General features: G+C 44.0%; 1 protein-coding gene across 1 annotated transcript in view; it reads right to left on the bottom strand.

Moving 5' to 3' along the window:
• The window catches only part of pnmt (phenylethanolamine N-methyltransferase), a 61,596-nt gene extending 44,252 nt beyond the window's left edge, over window positions 1-17,344 (bottom strand). The window contains exons 1-2 of the mRNA XM_079845931.1: window positions 17,132-17,344; window positions 3,315-3,522 (exon numbers count right to left, since the gene is read on the bottom strand). Coding sequence (XP_079702057.1) covers window positions 3,315-3,522; window positions 17,132-17,324 — 401 coding nt within the window. The 5' untranslated portion in view covers window positions 17,325-17,344. The remainder of the gene's footprint in view (window positions 1-3,314; window positions 3,523-17,131) is intronic.
• Window positions 17,345-17,674: the final 330 nt, after the last annotated feature.

Genomic DNA, 17,674 nt, shown 5'->3' with positions numbered 1-17,674 from the left:
TAATGTAAATATTATTATTATTATAAGTGTGAATCAAAAAATTAAAAGCGCATTAAAAAAACAAGCATGATTTAATCTCTTAAATATCTTTGTCTCTTTTAAATCTAACTTTTTCTCTCATAAAAAAACTCTCATTTTTAAGTCATAATTTTGACTTTAAATCCAAAATGTTTATCTCAGAATTTTCCTAATTTCAACTGTTCATCTCAAAATGACATAGCATGTCATATTTTGACTTTTTATCTAATAAGGAGGACTTTTAAAATAATTTTTTCAACATTTTATCTCTTAATTATGACTTTATGATAATTGAAATGAGCTGATCAGTAATATTCAGTAGTTGAATATTTAGTGTCCCCAACTGAGCAAGCCAAAGCCAACAACACTATTGTCTTATGTAGCGCTGCTTATAGCTTTACTGAAATTGTTTCATAATTAACAAACTTTATAGAGTTATTGAGCTAAACTGAATCAACAATGATCTGACTTGTCAGAGCCAATAGCCTTGTGAGCAGTGCTCTGACATATACTGCAACTGCACCTCCGGTGACCTTCTGTAGATCTCCTTTACCACAGAATTTCTTATATTTAAAGAAGTTTGCATCATTGATTTTTATTTTCATGTTTATTACTGTGAACACTCTAAAATTAGCTGGGTTGTTGTTTTTTTTACACTGCCTGTTGGGTTATTTTCACATTTTTGTGTAACCCACTAGACAGTATAAATGATGCACCTCCTCACACACTACACAGCCTGCTGGGTTAAAGTAACCCATTGCTGGTTTGCCAAACTGGAATAAACCAGATCGGTTTATCATTTTGTCTCCTGTCCTGAGAGAACACTTGCTGAGGTGATCTTCCTGAATAACTTTAAGGTTTGTATTCACTTCTATATCAAATAATTACTGTACAGACAAAAAATCTGTAGTTTCAACTTTTTAAATTACATTTAGCTACCATTGTTTGCTCCGCTAACATTATTTCACATCTGCTAGGTTCGATTGCGCTGCAGACAGAGTGAGAGATTCAACAAGGCCATATTGAAGTATCTCCCTTTAAGTGAGTGTTAAAATCAGCTGCCACTGCCATTTTCAGGATCACAAATGAGAGTGCCCGTGGTTACCATAGATATACATAATAAAGGCTAGATGTCTTGTCCGCGCTGCTGGCCAATGGAGGTCGACGTCCGCACCTGGCGGCCATCTTGTCACAGGCAGCTCGCTCACTCGTAACATTGTTTTCATAGGTGCTTGCACTTTTTAAATAACCATAACTTGCTCAATTTTCCACCGATTGTCACCGATTGTTTGGTTTGTTATAAACGTCAGAGATGTAGTTATGACACTGCATACTTATGATAAATTATTAATAATTTGTTCAAGCATCCATAATTATAGCCATGTTAATAATGTTTGTAAGAAACCAAACCATTTGTAAATCCGTCAAGATTTCAGTGAGATAAGAGTATTTGTGTTCATGCAGATCACTCGCCTTACATCAGGTACCACAGAGCCCTGCCTGTGACAAGATGGCCGCCGGTGATGACGTTAGAGGCTCCGCTGTAAGACGTCTAGCCTTTATTATGGATATCTATGGTGGTTACCACCAGAGAGCACTCCATCCTGGACTGTCACTTCACCTAAGGACTACATTTCCCTCATGACTCACTACCCGGACTTCCTTCCTGATTACATCCACCTGCTTCCCATTACCTTGTTAGCTCACACTTTATAAGCCTGGTCATGTCTGTCATTCATTGCGAAGTCTTGTTTTATTCATACTGTTTTTATGAGCGTTTTCCCTGGTTTCTTGTCGCTTGGTTTTCTTGTGGTGCCCCCCTGAGCACTTGGTGCCCTACATAATATATGCACCACGCGCATGATGCGCGTGGTGGGAGTGGCGGCACTGCTCTCCTGTCTTGTTTGCCTGATTGGACTGAATACCTGTTATGACCTCTTGCCTGTTTGTTGACTACAAGTGTGGATTACCCTTTAAAATAAAGCTACATTTGGATCCTCAACCTCTGTCTCAGAGCAGTATGTTACAGCCATACTTACATTGTTGCTGGTGCTAGGCATTTGACTGAAGGTGAGACTGTATTGTCCGACAGAGGAGACAGAAAGCAATTTATTTCTTTAACATCACTAACGCTATATATTGTCATTTGTTGAACTAGAATAGACCGTTCATACTGTACTGATACCAGAATTCTTCTTCCCACAGAGGCCAGAAGTGCACTGAGTCTGCTGCTCCTGCCACCTCCTAAACGTTTTATGTTTTTAACTTGCCATCAAATACATTTATCTTTATTAAGACTGTTAAATCGACAATTTTTTTTAAAAATAACGCAGCATTTAGTCAAACTGAGCTGACATTGGGTTAAAGTCTGCAACCCAGACTGCTGGGTTAAAATGTATAACTCAACCTGCTGGGTTAGCATATGTTCTGTCCAATATTTAGTCAGCACAATCTGTATTGTATAAAGCCTATAGAAATAAAGGTGTCTAGATTTCATGTGCACAATTAGAGCACATTAGAGCATATCAGAATGGCAATGGTTCGGCAGGAATTTTCGGTGGGGGGAGTGAATAACCAGCGCTCTCCTCCACCCTCAATACCATGACTGAGGTGAGACCCTTGAGCAAGGCACCGAACCCCTAACTGCTCCCCGGGTGCTGCAGTAATATGGCTGCCCACTGCTCTGGGTGTGTGTTCACGGTGTGTGTGTGTGTTCACTACTGTGTGTGTGCACTTGGATGGATTAAATGCAGAGCACAAATTCCAAGTATGGGTCACCATACTTGGCCACACCACTTCTCTTTCAAATATATGGTTAATTTACCTTATTGCCTTAACTTTTATTACACCATAACTATCAATAAATTATTGGGCTAAAACTAAATTTTTCAACTAAATATCCAAATAAATCTAATTAGTACACTAAATTAACCATATAAACTAAATTACTGATCTAATTACTAATCTAATGCCCACATTGTTATTGTATGATAATTGAAATGAGCTAGATGACATCACCGTTTTCTTCGGAGCGGCTGTATGGCCGAATAAAATTCTGTTGCATTATTTTCCTGTTTAACACTGTAAAGCTGCTTTGAAACAATCTGCATTGTAAAAAGCGCTATATAAATAAAGTTGACTTGACTTGACTAAATCAATGATTAAATCATAAATGGTCAATGCAGCAGAGTTAAGTCAGTGGCTTAAGTATTTTTGCATTACTTTAGAGTAAATAAGCATTCTTCAACTATTTACTACTTTAATTCTTTCTGTTGGACAAGAAATGGGAATCTCACCTGCGGCCCTCCAGTTCACACACATACTTGAAGTAAGCCGTCCAATCTATACTACTCTTGCCCTCCTGTAGCCAGCTTTGCAGCTCTCTTCGATTCACCTCCAAAAAGTCAGACAGGATGACCCGATCAAATCTCTCACAGCCACTCATGACCTGGTAAAGAGTGGGGCCAGATCCCACATCAACTAAAATGTCCCCTCTTATATCATCTGTAAAAGAGAGTGGATATTCAAGGTTAGTTGCAGTATTCAACTATCTGTTTATTCTTGAATTTCTCAGCAATAATAATTAGCAGAAATTAGCATTAAATGATTGACTGGTTCATTTATAGGGCTAGTTAGTTTAATTTAAATTAGATATGGTCAAGTGTCTAATAAAATGTAAACTTCCATTGATGAAGTTAAAGTTGTTAGTAATTGTTAAAAAATTGCCATGGTAAAATAGAGCTCCAATGTATAAAAAATATGGAGTTTAATATTTTAATAGTTTAATATATAACCACTACTGATGCCTAAAAAGCTAGGCAATTTTAGCAAAGCAATTTTGATCTCACTTGAGGTTATAATGTTGTTTTCACTCAATAATAATTTGGTGTGAATTTGTCCAATTAAGTGCAAGATGATGTGAAAGAGAACACGCTTTAGTATTTGCATGTGGTCTGAGACCTGTGCTGCATCCCAATTCGCCTACTTATACTACGACCTAAAAGTATGTACTCTTTTTGTGAAGAAAAAGTACATACTTTTGAGTGTGTAACAGAAGAGTATGCAAGCTTTGGGACATACTACTTCGTCATCTATAACGGACTCTGCTTAGTTACATGCATCCCGTCACCGTTTAAACTGCCCTGTCCATCATCGTCACAGTTAAAATCCTCCACATTCAATTTCATTTCTTACTGTATCGGAGAGAAGAGTAGACACATGTTGATCTGCCATTCGTGGGACTTTAATGCAGAGACTCCTCTCATGTATTTGCAGTTTAAATATAATGATGCATTTAAAAGTTAATGCCAAACATATTATTACAAAAGTTCACAATGCTGCTGCAGGTGAAATATAATGTGGATAATATTGAATAAATATCTTTTCGTCAGGTTAAATACTGATAATTGCTCACTCAAACTCCTTTATCTAACCCTCTCAACTTAATCGTCGGACTCGCATAAACGTCATGTTTGTAATTTTTTAACACTTTTTATCCGTGTTTGTAGTTCTAATTGAATCCTCGTCTATCTCGCAATGGGTTGTGGGCAATATCCGGCAATATCAGCCGTTAGAGTGTGCATCGATCTGCACTTAGAATTCTGACCGGAAATAGTAGACCATCCGGGAATCTTTGGAATACTCTTTTCAACCTGATGAAAAGTTGAAAGGACATACTAATTCTTTTTTCGAATACTATTTAGTACGGGTAATATGCGAATTGGGACGCAGCATTGGCTTTTTGAGCACATGCTTTAGAAGTGTGCACACAGAAAACTGCTTATACAGAGCACAAATACTAAAGTGAGTTCTCTTTCATATCTTCCTCCGCTTGAATATATAAATTGGCAAGGCTTAAAAAACTTTTGTGACAATGCAGCACTGGCCCAATCTGGACAGTGATAGTTCAACCCGTTCTCACTCCCAATGCGTCAAATTCCGACGGATGGTCAAGTGCTTTCCGTGTCACAATAAAGACGCTAAAGGTACCCCTAGGCGTCACTATGTTGACGCGCAGAGTGCTCCATTCATTTCAATGAGAAACCTTTGGCGTCAGACACAGACGTGTTGAGCATGGGATAGTTATCGTCATGATGATTATATATTGGGTTATGATTTTGCCATTATGACATATTGGACTGTGATTCTCAATTTAATCAGCCAGCATCGTTTTATTTACGCTATCTAGACATGTTTTAACATGTAACCCAACCCCATTCCATCCCTAAACCTACCCATTTGTGTGGTATAAAACGCAGATATAACAGTCGACTGCATGCACAATTTATTCAAAAAATACAAATATTCCGAGGCCAAGCGATTGATGTGTGTGAAGGAAATCCCCAAAAGCGATCAGCGTCTCCATCCGCAGAAGATCACGAACACATACAATTTCAAATATTGCCGCCCGTTACGTCAGTCTTCATGGTGAAATTGCATTGGCTCTAGTATGTCTCGTGACCAATTGCGTCATTACGTCAGCTTTGATTGTAAAATGTCATTGGTTCTTGTGTGTCTTGTGACCGAATGCGTCATGCTAAAGAGGCGTGTGTATTATTTGAATGAGATATGAATGAGTGCGTTAACGGAGCGGCGGGATCATCATCTCAGCGATTAAAACATTAAGATCAACTCTGTTCTTTACATGAAGACATCGTGTGACTTCAGAAGACTTGGAATGCAACATGAGTTAATACTTTTATACTGTTTTTGGTCAGTTTTTGCAATAAAGAGATATGACTGTACTTCTATTTGCCTGTTATGTGTTTCTATATTGTTTAGGAGTGGGTAGGTTTAGGGTAGGAGTTGGGTTAGCTGCTCCAAAATATCTTGACTTGATCTGATGCATTGGGTAAACAACTGAAATCAATGGAGCACTCAGCACGTCAATATAGTGACGCCTAGGGGTGACTTTGGCGTCTTCGTTGTGACGCGGAAGGCACTTGACCATGCTTCGGATTTTGACGCCTTAGGAGTGAGAATGGGTTGGATAGTTCCATCAACTGTCTTGAGTGTTTTTCACACTGGCCTCAGGCCATCAGGCAGTCCTTATTGTCCTGTCCTGGATAATTTCAGACACATAACACAGCTTTATCCATATCAAATTTTCTGTTATCACATCTGTTAAAGTAACACTTCAGATTTTTGGACAAAATCTTGGTTCATCTCAGTTAATTTCTCTGAAGATTAGTTCTGTGAGGACACACTGATAGAGAAGCATGTCAATTGCATACAACCTGTCGGAATTATGGCCATTCACTAAAGTCAACATTACGCAACCAACCATAAATATAGAATATCCTGCTGCATTTTTATTTGTAGCTATTAATTTTTTTTTATTGCACTGTTTTTGTGCAGAACTGAGTATTTGTGAAGAAATCCTTTAAATTTTCCTAAAAAATCTAACCAGTTAGAAAGTCTCGGTTACGTCTGTAACGGAGTAGGGAATGAGACGCTGCGTCACCGCTTTGGGAACGCCTCTGCGTGATTGCGTCGTGAAGTACGTATATCATCAGTCCAATAGAGAGACGTAACGTCATAGACGGGTGATGTCATCGACCGGAAAGTATAAAGCATCCCCGGAAACACATGCCCACAGCTTCTGTAAAAGGATGAAACAATGCGCTCGCGGGCATGCAGAGAGTATGGCAGGGTGACGCAGCGTCTCGTTCCCTACTCAGGGAATTAAGGTTACAGACGTAACCGAGACGTTCCCCTTCATGGGAACTCGAGCTGCGTCACCGCTTTGGGAACGAGACTAACCACGGCCCCATAGGAGCTGGATGCCCGCCTGTGTACTCAGGAAGCGAGCACCCGAGCCCCCGGAGTAGTGTTAATATCTAGTTCGTAGAACCTGACGAAAGTGAGCGGCGAGGACCAACCCGCCACATCACAAACATCCTGCAGGGAAGCCCCTGCCAAAAGAGCCTGAGAGGCCGCCATACTCCTAGTAGAGTGGGCCCGGACAGCCAAAGGAGAAGGCTGCCCGGCCGCCACATAAGCAAGTGAAATGGCCTCAACCACCCACTTGCTCATTCTCTGCTTAGAAACGGGTCCCCCTCTCGAGGGAGCAACACACAAACAGCTGTTCAGATCTCCTCCACAGGGCAGCTCTGTGGACATAAGTATCTAAAGCACAAACAGGGCAAAGCAGATTAAGTCTTTCCTGGTCTGACGTCACGAAGGGCGGAGGACAGAAAGCCTGAAGTACAATAGGCCTCACAGGATTAGTGAGAACCTTCGGAACATAACCCGGCCTAGGAGACAGGAAGGCCCTGGCCATACCGGGAGCAAATTCCAAGCACGAGGGTGCCACCGAAAGGGCTTGTAAATCTCCAATTCTTTTCAATGAAGAAATAGCAAGCAGAAAGATAGTCTTAAGAGTAAGAAACTTCTCTGAAACATCCTCAAGCGGCTCAAAGGGAGCCTCGGAAAGGCCTTGAAGCACAATGGCCAAGTCCCAGGCTGGCACCCTGGTGCACACAACAGGTCTTAACCTCAAGGTTCCATGGAGGAAACGAGTTACTAACGGGTGTCGCCCCAAAGAAACACCACCCAAAGGAGTGTGGTAAGCAGCTAAGGCCGCCACATATACCTTCAGTGTGGAGGGAGCTAACCCAGTGGAGAATCTCTCCTGCAAGAGCTCCAGCACTGCACTCGCAGGGCAGTTAACTGGATCCCACAGGCGCTCTCTACACCAAACGGTGAAGAGTCTCCACTTAAGAGCGTACAGTTTCCTCGTTGAGGGAGCTCTAGAGTGCTCCACAACCTCATCTGAGAGACCAGAGCTTATGAGCTGGGCCCCCTCAGAGGCCAAGCCCACAACTTCCACAACTCTGGGCGAGGGTGTACGAAGACACCGCCCGCCTGAGAGAGAAGGTCCTCCCTGAGCGGAATCTCGCAGAGGAGAGGAGAGGAGAGACACAATGTCCGAGAACCATACTCGGCCCGGCCAGTATGGGGCTACTAGTAGAAGACGGGCCCCGTCCCGGCGCACTCTCTCTAGAACTCCCGGAAGCAGAGCGATCAGGGGAAATGCGTACAGGGGCAGCCTCGGCCACTCCTGCACCATAGCGTCCAGTCCGAGAGGAGCTGGAGGCGTTAGGGAGAACCACAGTTGACAATGGGTGTTCTTGTGTGTTGCAAACAGGTCCACTTGGGCCCTGCCGAACTTCTCCCAAAGGAGCTCCACCACCTCAGTGTGAAGTCTCCATTCCCCGGGCCTCGGCCCCTGTCTTGACAGGATGTCTGCTCCCACATTCAACCGCCCAGGGATGTACATAGCTCTCACTGAGAGTAGTTTCCCCTGGGACCAAAGGAAAATAAGGCGTGCCAGTTTGTACAACTGACGAGACCTCAGACCCCCTTGATGGTTGATATAGGAAACCACCGATGTGCTGTCTGTGCGAACAAGCACATGATGGCCCCTGAGATACGGCAGGAAGTGCTTCAGAGCCTGAAACACTGCCAACTTTTATATACAATTTATGTGCCACGAATGCTTGTGCTCCTGCCATAAGCCCTGGGCCGAGTGACCACTCATGGTCGCCCCCCAGCCCGTAAGGGAGGCTTTCTGAGATTCCCTCTGGCACCGTGCCCCTAGTAACGGGCCTAGGGCCAGAAACCGAGGATCCTTCCACATGACCAAGGAGCGGAGACATCGCCGCGAAACATTGATCACTCTGGGAAAAACCTCTGATTTTGAGCCACCACTGTAACAGTCTCATGTAAAACAGGCCGCACGGAATGATATTGGACGCTGCTGCGATGAGTCTCTGAAACTGCTACTACAGTAAGTGACTGGTCTAGCTTCACCCCTCTCATGGCAGAGCGGATCGACTCCATGCGAGGCTCTGATAAGCGCCTAGATACGTTATTCTCTGTACTGGAGAAAGAACGCTCTTCTTGGAGTTGAGCCTCAGCACCAGCCTCCTCATGTGCGCGAGCACATCATCTCAATGTTGAACCGCGAGACGAGCTGACTGTGCTAGGATCAGCCAGTCGTCGCAAGGGGACTAACGCAGAGTCCACACACTTCGTGAACGCGCGGGGTGAAAGAGCTAGACCAAAGGGAAGCACCCGATACTGATACGCTTCTCCCTTAAAAGCGAATCTCAGGAACTTCCTGTGCTGCGGAAGGATGGAGACGTGGAAATACGAATCTTTGAGATCTATCGTGACAAACCAGTCCTCGGACCTGATCTGAGACACGATCTGTTTGAGTGTGAGCATCTTGAACTTGAGCTTCGCTACGGCCCGGTTCAAGACACGCAGATCTAAGATAGGGCGCAGCCCTCCATCCTTCTTTTGCACTATAAAGTACCGGCTGTAAAAGCCTGACTCCCTGTCTGGGTGGGGGGGACCCTCTCTATCGCCCCCTTTTGCAGCAGAGTCTGTACTTCTTGAGACATAACCAGAGCCTGCTCGGGGCCCACCACTGAAAATGGGAGGACGACATCTGAATTGAATGGCGTACCCAATTTTTATGAACCGCAGGACCCAACGAGATATATTTGGCAGATTCTCCCACTCTGACACAAAATCTACTAAGGGTACCAGCCTCTCGAGGCTGGCCTCTGATGTACTCTGCACCGCGAGCGCAGCGCCCTGAAACGGCGAACCGGCAGGGAACAACTGGCCTGACAGCGCCACCTCCCTCCACGGAGGGGGCGGGCCATCCTCGGATGACTCGCGAGGGCCCTCCACGCCCCGGCACTCAGGCGGGGTTGGTGGAATGACCCTGTGAGGGTGCTGAAGGCTGATGGGTACCGTGAGATGAGGTAAGCACCGTCCGCCTCCAGGAGGGATCACCCTCACAGCCCTGAGCCCACAGGTGTCAGGGCTTCTTCGACGCAGCCTTCCGCAAGACAATGACTGTCCTCAGATCAGTCTTGCCCTTGGAAGGCTGCGCCTGAGAGCGCCGCCCACCGGCCCACCCTTTCTGAGGGGGTGCGCGGGTGGCGACGCTCTGCTTTTGCTGCGCTCGTTGGGAGGAGCTTGCACTCTGCGCCTGCTGCTCTCTCACAGCAGCAGACGGAGCCTGGGGTTTGCGAGGGAGAAACTGCTTGAGCGCCGCAGATTTGTTTCTTTGCCTCCTGGAATCTGTCGGTAAACGTAGTAACGGAGTCTCCGAACAGACCCTCAGGAGACACCGGCGCATCAAGCAGAAAACTCTTATCTTTCTCTTTGATCTCGGTCAGATTTAGCCAAAGATGTCTCTCCGTGACCACCAGGGCTGCCATAGAACGGCCAATACATCTGGCCGTCTCCTTGGTGGCACGGAGGGCTAAATTTGCCGAGGATCGGAGCTCGCTGATCACATCAGCTCCGATCTTAGCGCTTCCCCCCAGGTCTCTCAGCAGATCAGCCTGGTATGCCTGCACTATAGCCATAGTATGCAGACATGTGGCGGCATGACCTGCTGCAGAGAGAGATGGCTCGCAAGCGTCTCTTCCACCCTCGGCACCGAACCATACCCATGTCTCTTCAGCCCCCCGATGTTACTATACACTGATGTATGGGGACTGAAAACTCTCGCTGACATGGGCCGCCTCCACGATCTCGACACCTCGGTGTGGAGATCCGTGAAGAACGGAAGGCTCCGGCGTGGAGGCTGAGCAGAGCGGGCAGGCAGGAAGCGCTCATCGAGCCAACTTTTTACAGCGGCGCGCTCCTGATTAACATCCTGCGCTGGCCAATCTATGTGTAATTTGGCCACCGCTCTGCCCAAAACCTCTGCAAGCTCCTCACTCGCGGGGGATTGAAGTGGCTAATCTTCAATCCCTGGCTCGATACTGCAGACATCAACCTCCTCGGAGGATGACAGCTGCAGCACCGAGGCTGCCATCTGGGCGGGAGAAACCGCAGCGCGGGCTCCCGAACCCAGAGAAGCAGCCGCGGATCTGACGGGAGAAGGCTGAGATAGGGCGGGGCCCGTCTCAAACCCACCCGACAGATCCATTTGCGAACCCCACGTCTCAAGCCGCAGCTGAGCCTCAGCCAAAGCGGGGCCCGAGCCGCGGGGAGCGCGAACCGGGACGCCCTCCTCAAAGAGCGCCCGGCGGGATCGCAGAACACGCAAAGGCAAAGCCTCACAATGCTTGCAGCCGGCACCTTCGAGCGCCGACTGCGCGTGCTGCTCACCCTAGCAAACAACACACATTAGATGTGTATCCCCGCTCGTGATTTAACGTGAACAGGGAGGAACACATCTAACGAAATGCTGTTCACTCGCCATTCTCTCTTGATAAGTCAGTGTGTATGCTTTTTGTGAAAAACAAGAAAGTCTGAACTCAGACACAAAACACAGAGCTGACAATTTGACAAATGACACAGAGCGCTTGCTGAAGACAACAGAAGCTGTGGGCGCGTGTTTCCGGGGATGCTTTATACTTTCCGGTCGATGACGTCACCCGTCTATGACGTTCCGTCTCTCTACACGCCCATGAGTTACAACTGCAAATGACGTGGCCAGGAACGCTGTGGAATCTTCTGGAATTCTGTCTCAGGTTTGGCTCTAGTATTTTGCATAAATGCTAAAGAGACTAACTGACCATATGCCTAGCAATAAATATTCAAAAGCATTTTTAGCCAGCCAAAAAACACCTGGTGCTCTTCTGAAAACGGCCAGCTGGTGGTGCTTGAATGCAAGGGCAGCGTTACTTTGCTGAGATACTTTGATTGATATGATACAGAATATCCATGGCAGTAATGTGTTATTAGTATCTCATTTTGAAGAATATTACTGAATATAAAAAATGCCGTAAAAAGCAGTATTAACTTCTTCATTATTGTTGTTCAGTTGGTGTACCAGTAGGATGATTGGTCGGTGTAGTTTTTGTCCCGCCCCTCCTCCACTGTGATTGGACGGCTTGGTAAAAAGTCGAGACGAAACCAGCGTCAGAAGTTTGGAAACATAGGTCGATATTTAGGTGGTGGAGCACAAATGTCAAAATATTGATAGTAAGGGGTAGTAAAATCCAATCAAAGTCAGGTGTCAGGCTGAAACCCTATTGTAACTGTTCATTTTCCGATGATGCATCATTCTCCAGCTAAAACTGATTAGGCAGACCAAACCGTAAGTCGTAGAGACTTGAAACTACTTCAGGGCTGGTAGTACTCATAACGACTACAGACGTCACCGAGGCCCGCCCCGATCAGCCTGACGGGGGCGCTACAGCGATCCAAAGTACAAAACGGTTCATAACTCCTCAACCGTAAGGCATAGCCTCGAGTGTTTTATATCGCTGGAATCCTTGGCTCAAGACGGACAAAATGCATGCCTAGGATTTGCTCGTCACAGTGGAAAACATTTAGGGTATTTGTTTTTTTTTGCAAAACCTACTTCTGCGAACTAGTCCTAAGTTTTTGGCCAAACCGGTACCAAACCAGCGCAGCGAGATTCTCTGGAGTCTGAATGTAAAAAGTTATTTAAAAAAAGTGGAAATTTGGGTTCACGGTCCCTAAGGGCCGCCAAAACGTTCGAAGGCCGAGGAGCCACTTTTACTAAATTGGCTATAACTCGTGAACGGAACAAGGTATTTTCACCAAACTCAGCACGCCTATGTAAGAGCTCATTCTGTGGCCGCATGAAAAAGGACACTGCGACTGGCCACTTGGTGGCGCTATAACGGTTAAAAAGGGGTCAAAATTATGTATTTCGATGGAAAATCCCATTAAATGCCTGAAAGCGGCCCTCTTGACACACATGTATGGGCTCACTCCAATGACACATCAAAAAAATGGTAGGATTGTGCCTCTTGGTGGCGCTATAATAGAACAAAACATGAAATTCCCATTGACCACAATGCATTTTTCAGCCTTTTTGCCTAAAATGCCTTTAATTGCTCATTGCTGCCGTTTATCTCCCAGCCATTTTGGCATGTCTTGTCTTCTTATTTGCGCTTGGCCCCGGTATTGCTGCTTGCAGCTATACACTCACCTAAAGGATTATTAGGAACACCTGTTCAATTTCTCATTAATGCAATTATCTAATCAACCAATCACATGGCAGTTGCTTCAATGCATTTAGGGGTGTGGTCCTGGTCAAGACAATCTCCTGAACTCCAAACTGAATGTCAGAATGGGAAAGAAAGGTGATTTAAGCAATTTTGAGCGTGGCATGGTTGTTGGTGCCAGACGGGCCGCTTTGAGTATTTCACAATCTGCTCAGTTACTGGGATTTTCACGCACAACCATTTCTAGGGTTTACAAAGAATGGTGTGAAAAGGGAAAAAGATCCAGTAGGCGGCAGTCCTGTGGGCGAAAATGCCTTGTTGATGCTAGAGGTCAGAGGAGAATGGGCCGACTGATTCAAGCTGATAGAAGAGCAACTTTAACTGAAATAACCACTCGTTACAACCGAGGTATGCAGCAAAGCATTTGTGAAGCCACAACACGCACAACCTTGAGGCGGATGGGCTACAACAGCAGAAGACCCCACCAGGTACCACTCATCTCCACTACAAATAGGAGAAAGAGGCTACAATTTGCACGAGCTCACCAAAATTGAAGGCAGTTGAAGACTGGAAAAATGTTGCCTGGTCTGATGAGTCTCGATGTCTGTTGAGACATTCAGATGGTAGAGTCAGAATTTGGCGTAAACAGAATGAGAACATGGATCCATCATGCCTTGTTACAACTGTGCAGGCTGGTGGTGGTGGTGTAATGGTGTGGGGGATGTTTTTTTGGCACACTTTAGGCTCCTTAGTGCCAATTGGGCATCGTTTAAATGCCACGGCCTACCTGAGCATGGTTTCTGACCATGTCCATCCCTTTATGACCAACATGTACCCATCCTCTGATGGCTACTTCCAGCAAGATAATGCACCATGTCACAAAGCTCGAATCATTTTAAATTGGTTTCTTGAACATGACAATGAGTTCACTGTACTAAAATGGCCCCCACAGTCACCAGATCTCAACCCAATAGAGCATCTTTGGGATGTGGTGGAAAGGGAGCTTCGTGCCCTGGATGTGCATCCCACAAATCTCCATCAACTGCAAGATGCTAGCCTATCAATATGGGCCAACATTTCAAAAGAATGCTTTCAGCACCTTGTTGAATCAATGCCACGTAGAATTAAGGCAGTTCTGAAGGCGAAAGGGGGTAAAACACAGTATTAGTATGGTGTTCCTAATAATCCTTTAGGTGAGTGTATTTTATTTATGAATTTGTTAAATACCCAAACTTCAACAAAGCTGATGTTGCTTTGAAGTGACGCTATAGTGATCTAGAATTTTCCAATATAGAAAAAAAGCTTTCCTTCAAGTCCTCTGGCGCTGGAGACTAAGGGCCCTATCTTGCACCCAGCGCAATTGACTTTGTACACCGACGCATGTGTCATTCCTATTTTGCACCCGCGCAAAGCGCGCTTTTCCCTCCACAGAAGCACGTCGCTAAACTAGTGAATGAACTTGTGCTACCTGGGCGGTTCAGCGCAAAAAAGGAGGCGTGTTCCGGCGCAAACAATCCCTGGTGCTATTTTGCTGTTCCATTAAACAATTGCCCCACTGACCAGAAAAAAACCTAGTCTAAAGTCAGTGGCGCGTTGCGCGTTGTTCATTATGCTATTTTAAGGGCGCATGCTTGACCATAATGTATAGCGTGCACAACGCGCATACACTTTGCTCATGTAATCTACACAGATGCAACAGTTATTTTTGCTAATCATAAATTGTTACACTAAAAAAATATTAACACATGAGATGACGGAAATCATTGTGGTGTGCCACGAAGATGTGAAAAAATAGGCATAAATCTAGCTTACAAATGATTCAGGCTAATTGTAATAATTAAGGATAAGACCTGTTTGCCCAATAGTGGCAAGACATATATGTATAAGGACATCTGACAAATTGGTTTGTCCGTCAAGAACCAGGAAAAAAAATCGACTGAAAAACTGAAAAAACTGAAAGACTGAAAAAAAAAAGACTGTGAAATCACCTTTACCATAATGTACAACATTACAACTTCACTTCTCTGTCTTTCACTGCTCTTACAAGAACATCAGTCTCCTCGGCTGTGAACCGCTCCTGGCGTGCGCCTGGTAAATACGCCATAATAATAGCAATCCATAATGGAACTTGCGCACCTGCTTTTAAAGGGAATGTTGGATGACGCTCGGATTGGTTTATTCACGTTACGCCCACACCACACCTATGAATAATGAAGCTACTTCAGACCAACCCATTTTAGATTTGCGCCGGGCGCAAGAGCCATTTATCCCGCCGGGAAAATAGCAACAGCGCCGAGACCCGCCCACAAAGTTACTTGCGCTTCGCGCTTTGACACTTGCGTTTCAGATCGTTAAAATAGGGCCCTAAAGGTTTCCTGATGGGTTCACACTTAATTCTTCACCTTAATTCATAATTCTTTTGCAGTTTTGTCAGACCCTGCTGACCCAATGAGCATTTCACTGTCCAATGGTCATGCCTTAACTGCAATTTCTAGTGTTGCATTAGAATTGTATCCTTCTCATGGGCATTGAGAGTTAAATCTATTTTTTTGGCAAATTTTATCTGAAGTAAACGTGCCAAATAATTCTGCACACCTGAATATAAGTTTTTAAATAAGAAATAAGAAATTCGCCGTTTCAGGGCGCTGCGCTCGCGGTGCAGAGTACATCAGAGGCCAGCCTCGAGAGGCTGGTACCCTTAGTAGATTTTGTGTCAGAGTGGGAGAATCTGCCAAGTTTTTTTTATAAGAATTTTTTTAATTTCCTGCCTTCATGAACAATTATTTATCACTTAAAAATTATTAAATACAAAATTAATAGTAGTTATCAAGATTAATGTGGCTTGGAATTGGTAAAATGTGCCTGGAAAAAAAGTATGATCAGAAAATCAACATGCCTAATAATTCTGCACGTGTATGCTTGGAATAATAAGAATAAAGTCATATTTAATTTAATAACAGGAAAATAATATCCTAATTATTATTTAATTATTTACATATGCTGTTTAAAAGATAGAAAGATATAAATGCATTTCTGTCTGTAAAATGATGGATGTCATTTTAAAAATGTGTAAATGAGCGGAAATAAGTTAATACAGCCTCTTATTTACATGAGATAAATATATTGCTGCTTGGTTATTTTAACGTATATTATTGCTGCCGTAATAATGGACCATTTCAAATGTTTACATGCTTTTCTTCTCTTTCTATTTTGAGCAGTGATGGCATATTGTTTCAAATTACAGCAAAGCACAACCGTACGGTGCTCGGCAGTGGTCAAAAAGGATATAATAATAATAATAATTTTGATTCGGACGACATCATGTCAACTGATATTTATGTTTTATGAATAATTCACTAAACAAATGAAGTTACTGAAGGCTACCAGAGAAGCTACGTAACTAAGTCTATTCATTCACAAGTTAATTCGCAATATGTGCACATTCACTATTAATCTTTTGCCTTTTGCCATATAATGAAAATGGCTTTGTTAATGTTTCTTGCCTCTTCACATTGACAATTAGGAATTACATTATATGAATAACATAAATTATATATTTTTAATTCCAAATAGTGAAATTAGACAAAAGCTTATTTGTTTGCAATTGCATCCCTGATTATCTCTGTCAGTCATCTGTAAATGTTTAGTTTAGCTACTTACATCATATCTTGCACTTTATGACTGTTAACTGAAACGTCACGCTGAAATTTGCGCTCAGCAGCTGCTGTGAACATATAACCCACCTACTTTGATTTGTTTCGTCATCTCAAACATTTTAGATTTGTTCGACTTGAAGCGGTGTTGCGCTGACAAATCAGTGTATGACATCAAAGTACCACAAGAGCAATTAAAGAGCAGACGGCTCTGTATGCTTTTGAATCGTTCTTGTAGTACTTTGATGTTATACACCTATCAGTCTGAAATTTGAACACACATTTTGACATTGATGAGCGGTGTTAGACCAGTGAGGCAACTCAGATGAGAAGTTTATTTTGGCATTGTGCAATATCCTTGCAGCACCAAAGTAGAGTTAATATTAGGCAATTATTTCATATTTATTTTTATCTTTATTATATGCACCTTTGAAAAATACAGAGGTCCGAACCTCAGGGATCTCAATGGTGCATACAGCCCTGCTTACACACATTTATGCTCACCTTCAGTAAAGGCTCTGTGCAGACAGCTGAGTTTCCATGGCACAATGCTTCTTCGTTCAAAGTCTGCTCGGGGTGGAGTATAGTTATAGTGCAGATAAGCTACAGGATCAAAGCCCTGGTAACATGCCCTCATAGAAGCCACTGTCTTTAACTTTTCCAGCATCATCTTCTGTCTTTCTCCGTCTCTCTCCATACCAGTTCCTTTGAATCTCTGTCCCCATCCTGTTTTCACTCAGGACCATATTTATACTTGCATGTGAATGAGGTCAAAGGTTTCTTTGGTACTTTTGTTCACATGCAGCTTAAATTAGTTTCTCTGTTTCTGTGCTTAAGGGCAGTCATCTCCTGCACAGTTTTATCTCTGCAGATAGTGATAGCGTTCTGCCTACCTGAGAGCATTCAGACCTCTTGCCTTTTTTACTTCAGGCACTGATAATATCGGCGTTAACTGGATGCATGTTTTCCCGTAAATGTTATCTCACTCATCTGAACAAAAGGCCTATTTAAGGTCAATCCCTCTCACACACACACACACACACACAC

This window comes from Gobio gobio (assembly GCF_949357685.1).
Source record: "Gobio gobio genome assembly, chromosome: 20".
NCBI lineage: Eukaryota > Metazoa > Chordata > Actinopteri > Cypriniformes > Gobionidae > Gobio > Gobio gobio.
The sequence above is the reverse complement of the archived record's forward strand: the minus strand, read 5'-3'. Positions and strand labels throughout refer to the sequence as shown.